The sequence below is a fragment of the Chenopodium quinoa genome, unplaced genomic scaffold, assembly GCF_001683475.1.
Source record: "Chenopodium quinoa cultivar QQ74 unplaced genomic scaffold, ASM168347v1, whole genome shotgun sequence".
Classification (NCBI taxonomy): domain Eukaryota; kingdom Viridiplantae; phylum Streptophyta; class Magnoliopsida; order Caryophyllales; family Amaranthaceae; genus Chenopodium; species Chenopodium quinoa.
In genome coordinates this window covers 1,803-8,723 of record NW_018742881.1, presented here as the reverse complement: position 1 = coordinate 8,723, position 6,921 = coordinate 1,803, and the positions used below count along the sequence as shown (strand labels likewise).

General features: G+C 32.5%; 1 protein-coding gene across 1 annotated transcript; it reads right to left on the bottom strand.

Moving 5' to 3' along the window:
* Positions 1-5,232: 5,232 nt before the first annotated feature.
* Positions 5,233-6,676, bottom strand: LOC110726604 (probable E3 ubiquitin-protein ligase RNF217; the record flags this gene model as incomplete). Its single annotated transcript, XM_021906079.1, has 2 exons — positions 5,233-5,453; positions 5,849-6,676. Coding segments are annotated over 2 exons (892 nt in total), but the record flags the coding sequence as incomplete, so codon positions are not given.
* Positions 6,677-6,921: the final 245 nt, after the last annotated feature.

Sequence of the window (6,921 nt, the reverse complement as noted above, 5' to 3'; positions counted from 1 at the left end):
TTATTTGGCCGTCCTCTATATCCTTTCCCCTTCGTTCTTTCCTTACTTTCTTTTTCTTTCATCTTCTTCACCATTACTTTCTCTCTCTAAAACCTCCATTTTTACACCTTCAAACTCCCTTATTTTCAAGATCTTCTCCAATCCTTTCATCAAAACTCAAAAATTTTTGCATATTTTTAATCCTTTCATCTTTCTCTACAATCTACACCTAATTTCTACCACTTTCTCTCAATTTTCTCTAAACCCTAAGAGAGAGAAAGTCTTCAATTCCTATCTTTTCTAATCACAAATGGATCTCAATAGATCAAGAACTGTAAGGGGGGAAAGCTCAAGGCAACAAGAGGCCAGAATTGACCCGGATTTGCAAGTTCTTGGATGGGAGAGGGTGGTCATCACCACCCAAGAGCAAAAACAAAGGATGATCAACCTCACTTCGAGGCAGGTAATTCCTACTAGTTTTGTTCATCACCCCACCCTTATTAGATTAGGAATTGATAAGCATGTAGAAAAGTTGTTCAAGGGAATTGGCATGAGTGGTTTTTTTAACATGCATTACGATACTTATGATTACTTAACCTTAGAATTCGTTTCTAGTTTTAATGTCATAAAATCTAATGCTTTAATTTCTCATGTTCAATTTAGATTAATTAATAATGATGTTAGATTGACATTGAAATAATTTGGCAAACTTTTTGAGTTAAAATCGGATAGGCCAATTGAACCTCCCCAAGACAACATTGCCATTGTCTATCAATCCCTTACGGGGGATCCTAATTTGAACCTCCAACATGCCAAGGGCACTTGGATACAACATCCCGTGCCAAAGTTTTGGCAACGGTTTGTTGGCCATACCATTTTTGGAAGGCATGAACCCGCCAATGTTAGGCGGGATGAGCTTGAATTGCTAGGGTCATACATGATCCCTAGGAGCGAAAAGCTCAACATAGTCCACAAAATGGCCAATCCCTTCCAACGGGTGGCCAATGCGGTCGAGGCGGGTAGGTCTAGGGTACCCATTTGTTTTGGTGGCCTAGTAACACACGTAGCAGTCAAGCACCTTAACTTTGTCCCTAACAATGACAGTAAGGTAGCCGGCCCAACTATTATGGATCTACCCTATTTAGGTGGCCTTAATTGGATTAATGTCATGGGAGGTGAGACTTTGTGGGTGATTCAACGGGAATCGGGTAGGAGGGATAATGCTTTCACTTTACCCAACCCCACCTTGACCAAATTTGAGAAGGGGAAGCCTTCTTACACTTTCGAGATTAACGGTCAAGGTGAGGTTCAACCACCTCACCCTTCACCTCAACCCCACCAATCTCCCATAGAACACTCACCTCATCACCATTCACCACACTACCCACCACCTCCACCCTTTACATATGATATTCCCACTTCCTCAACCAACTACAACATTGACCCCAACGCCCTTTATGACTTTTTGGCTTTTAGGAGCCAATTAGATAGGATTGAGATGGGGCAAGGGAGAATTGAGGGTATGGTTAGGAACTTGGACACTAGATTAGGGTCTCTAGATAGTCGGGTGGGGTATGTGGAGAGGAACCTAGGGAGGGGTTTATACCCCGTGTATGATGATTATGCCCGTCGGGGGGCTATTCCCCCCGATTCACTTGTTCCCAATTGGTTCCAATATCCGCAAGGTGGATATACGAACCCAAGTGCCTATGGTACCTATGTAGACTACTCATCGGTCCATGGTTATGGGACCGATGTACCTTTTGGTGGGCTTGGGGGTAATGTGGACCCTAACTACTTTGCAGGTGGTTCGGGTTATGGTGGTGGTGGCTCTAGCCATGGAGGAGCCGGTTATAGCCACGGAGGGGGATATTCGAGGATGGATGAGGATGAGGAGTAGGCTACACTCCCAAGTCAATGAGGGCATTGCTTGATTTGGCTTGGGGGGTGATCTTTCGCTTGGTAATTCTCTTCCTTTTCTCTTTTTATTTGCTTTCTAGTATAGTTTTTATTGCTTTCCTAGTGTAGTTTTTTATTGCTTTCTTATATATGAAAAATACAAAAAAATTGAAAAATAAAAAATCCAAAAATACGTTCCATTGAATTGTAAATTATGCTTCCCTGTGCCCCTTACTTGAGAAAATTGTTTTGATTCTTGGTATTTGATGATAGGAATTGTGGATTAGTTGATCATGATTTGATGTTTGATTGCCTTGAAACCTTAACATGCGTCAATTTTGTCCAACTTCTTGTGAATATAGTGCTTGACTAGTTGATTTGGTTAAGGAATGTGTGATAGTTCCATAGTTCCTGGTATGTCAATGAATTTGAGTATTGGTTCGCAACTATTAGTAATATTTATATGATTCGTTATTATGCACATTTTGGAGGACGAAGGCGTTTGTTCTTTTAGGTAGCCTCCAGATATTGTAAATACATTTGTTCCCTTCTTGCTACCCATGTTGTTGCCTTGACCTTTTGTTGTTTTATTAGCCATATTACAAGCCTATTTTTCCCCATTGGTTACTAGTCCCAAGCTTGGCTTGGGGGAGCTATTAGTGAGTGAGGTGAGGGAGTTTGTAGTGTGCTTATTATTTGCACAATTTGGGTGGGTTTTGAGAAGTTGTTTTGTTGTTGATCATGTTTATTTTTGATGAGTTTGAGAGTTATATTTTCTTAAAAAAAAAAATAAAGCATGATATTATGAAAAAAAAGAGAGAAGTTCAAAGAAAAAAAATATGTTGAAAAAATAAGTGAACTTCAAAAGAAAAAAAAATGTTCAAATGTTCTAGTTAGAGGTTGATCAAAGAAAAATAATTTTGAGCCTCAATGAAAAATTCAAGTTTGGAAAATAAAGTTTTTTTATTCATTCTATTTCTTCATTATTATATTTTTATGAGTGAAATTGTAAGTGTTGGGATTGTTTATTATGATTGGAGTATATTTGGTTGATGTTAGAGTTGGTTATGTAGGAGATGTTGATCATAATTTATTTTGATCATGGGTTTTGATAGGATTTGCTCCCTTAAGCATAGTTTTTTCTCTCACTTGTTCTCAAATGATTCCTACCCTTTACCCTAGCCTTACATTACAAGCTTTAAAGACCTTCCGACCTTTGTTCATAGAATTGTATGAATGCGAAAGTGTTGTTTATCAATGCAAGTTATGATTTGACATATTTTGAGTCGACTATTAGGGTTGAGCGTTCATTGCTTTATACACACGTGAGTGTGAGTTGGGAGGGCATTGTTCACATAAAGGGTTGGATGGAGAGCGATCGAGTATTTTTAAAATGCTAATTAATGGCTATAACTTTTTTTTTTTTTTTTTTTTTTTGGGAAGGTTATAACTTTTACCTGATAACCTTTTTTTTACACCAACCTGATAACCTAAAATATATATTTTTAAAATGCTAATTAATAAAAAAAAATTACAATCTATGTACCTATAATAAAGTGGAGTATTTTTTTCCCTGTTAAAAAAATTATCTTCAAACTTCACTACTTATTTACGGTTGACTACTAGAAAAATTACAACCTAATAACTCAATCTTTCTTTTTAACAATATCATTAATTTATCTTCAAACTTCACTACTTATTTATGGTTGACTATTGATTTATATTTATATATAGACTTATTCTAGGTTAAGTCCCGTGCCATGCACGGTCATAATTAAAGTTTACAATATATAAATAAAAAATATGGTGTTAATTCAACAATAATTTCTCAAAAAAAATTACTTGTAACAAAATAACTTAAATTAAATGTAAAGATTATTGAATTGGATTTTATAAAAAAATAATAATATAGTAATAGAAACTTAGATGATATAAGGTTTTATATAAGAAAATTAAATTATTTGCTTAGGTAATTAGGTTAGTACCCATATACGAACTCATATACATTTTTTCTTAAATTTTTGACACAATTTGATCGACATTATATGAAAATTTATTTGAGTTCATTTTACTTTAGGATAATTAGTATTCCGTAATCAACTTATTAAATATATTTTTAGTGAATAGTAGGATTTTTTTAAAAATAATTAAGTTTTAATTTTCCAATATATGTTATGTACGAAGTATACTATAACAAAATTTATTTTGTTCTCATAAACATTATGTATAGTTTTAAGATTAATACTCCGTACAAAGTATGCTACCAAAATGATTTTTTAAAAAAAAAAAATGATATTGATAATATTATAATTATCTTGGAAAACAATATATTCCAATACCTTATTTTTTAAAATCTATGTTAGTATTTTTGTAATTAAAAGTTTCCTAATATATATAGAATATATGTAAAAAATTTAATTGTGTAATATTGGATTAAATATGTTGTCAAAATGGAAATAACTATTATTATAGGTTATAAAATATATAGATGTCATTAAAATATGACAAAAAAATTAAAAAGAAAGGGAAAAAAAGGCGGGAAAATTTTTAACCAAGAAATGACAAGTGTCATTCCTGGTTTCGCCTTTAGTATATGTTTATTGATTGATGATTTCCAATATATGTTATGTATGAAGTATACTATAACAAAATTATTTTGTTCTTATAAACGTTATGTATAGTTTTCAGATTAATACTCCGTACAAAGTATGCTACCAAAATGATTTTTTTTTTTAAAAAATTGATATTTGATAATATTATAATTATCTTGGAAAACAATATATTCTAATACCTTATTTTTTTAATCTATGTTAGTATTTTTGTAATTAAAAGTTTCCTAGTATATATAGAATATATGTAAAAAATTTAATTGAGTAATATTGGATTAAATATGTTGTCAAAATGGAAATAAACTATTATTATAGGTTATAAAATATGTAGATGTCATTAAAATATGGCAAAAAAATTAAGAAGGAAAGAGAAAAAAATGTGGGTTTTCCAAGAAATGACAAGTGTCATTCCTGGTTTCGCCTTTAGTATATATATTGTTTATTGATTACTGATGTTTCCATCACTGTTTATTAATTTTAAAAATTGAGCATGGCTTGAGCATTATCTAGTTGTAAACCAAAAATGAAAAGAGGCATTTTGACATAGTTGCCAATGCCTATCCATTGGATAATTCACACCATATCAACTAAAAAAAGACCAAGTAGGCCTGGTAAAGCCATACAAGCTCTAGAATTTTGGGCAATAGAATTTAAAATCATTAAGAGTAGATCGAATATCAAATGTTAACCAAGTATGATCTAGAATCCTCAAAAGTGGATCAACAAATAAACTACAACATTTGCATACTACATAAAGTTGCATAGAAAAGTAATTTTCAAGACTAAATGAGTATATCAAATGTTAAACAACTCTTGAAAATTTGGAAATAGAACTTAGATTCTCCAATCAAACTGTGTCTGTAGTAGAAATTAGAGTTCACAGATAGTCTTATTCCTCCTCATTATGCATGAACATGGGTACTACTCCACTTATCTCCACATTGATAGCAAAATTCATAGTGACACCTGGATAAAAATTTTAAAAAAAAAAATAGTTAAATTAATACTTCTTATATAAGGCCTACGTAATGTAATTTAGAGATAAGAGGGAATTGTATAAAAATAACGATATTCATCTCCTTTATTGCCTTTTAGATGGATCTTCGGTGAAATGAATCTCCAATAATGCAATATTATAATCAAAATAAAAAGTTGAAGCGCATACATGACTACGGGATAAATGAAGTAATTTTATATGAATAATTAAGTACCGAAGTAAGTTAAGTAAGTAATAAGTAGGTTTTACCGAAATTATTAATTTGTCATAGATTACATTTGAATAATTTATTCCTATTTATTATTTATAAATTATAAGGAATGAAATTAGAAATTTTATTAGTATTTAAAATTAGAAAACTAACCTGCAAGTCATATGAACACAACCATCACTCCTCTCAACAAAAATCTTACAATTAGGGCATCTCTTCCATGACTTATCCTTAGCAAGCTTCATCACCATTATATCCTCTCTCTCCCTCTCATCTTTCCCCAGCTCAAGAAACTCTTCGCAGCTTAAGCCGTCGTGCCACGGCACTTGACACCGTGCACAAAACAATCTCCGGCAACTCGGACACTCCGATTCCCTCACCTCCACCCCACCATCATCCACCATTAAAACAGAGCAATTTTTATATGGACAGTAAAATTTCTGCCCCCCAGGAATCATTACTTCAAATAAAACATTTTCCCACCTTACAAACACTTCTTTAGGTAAAATTGCACTGCAATTTTCTGGTTCTATTGCTTGATTACATTTAGGATCAGGACAATTCACCATTTCATGATTTTCCCTAATCTTCGACGCCACGTATTTGATTATACAATCAGTGCAAAATTTATGATTGCAAATGTTTAAACCATTGAAAATTTCTGTCTTTGGTTTGTAATCCATACAAATTCCACAGAAAACGAGCTTAGTTTCAGATGATTCACCTCTTTCTCTGTTTTCTAAAATGCTCTGTTCTTCATCCTCTGTTTTTGGGATTTTAAACAGGAAATTTTCATGAATTGAAGGAAGTGATGAAAATGAGTAAAGAACATCCTCTGTTTTTGGGATTTTAAAAAGGGGATTTTCTTGAGTTGAAGGATTTGATGAAGATGAGTAAAGAGCTTCTTGAAGGTGTAATTCTTCTGCATATTTCTCATCCGATATTGGAATCGGTTCTTCATTGATCAAAGCTAAAGATAAGCTTCATCAACATAAAGATCAAGATTTGTAGAAGTCATTGAGAAACTTTACAATTTTTAAGGGAAGAAGAAAATAATTTGTTTGAATATTAATACTAGCTAGTATTAACATGTATTGATAGTAATTAAATTTGAATTGACTGATATCTTGGAAATGGTTAGTTAAGTTTAATTAAAAAGGAAATTTAAACGTTTTTTTTAGGCTTTCCAAATTTCAGCTTTTAATATTTTTGGTTTTTTATTTTGT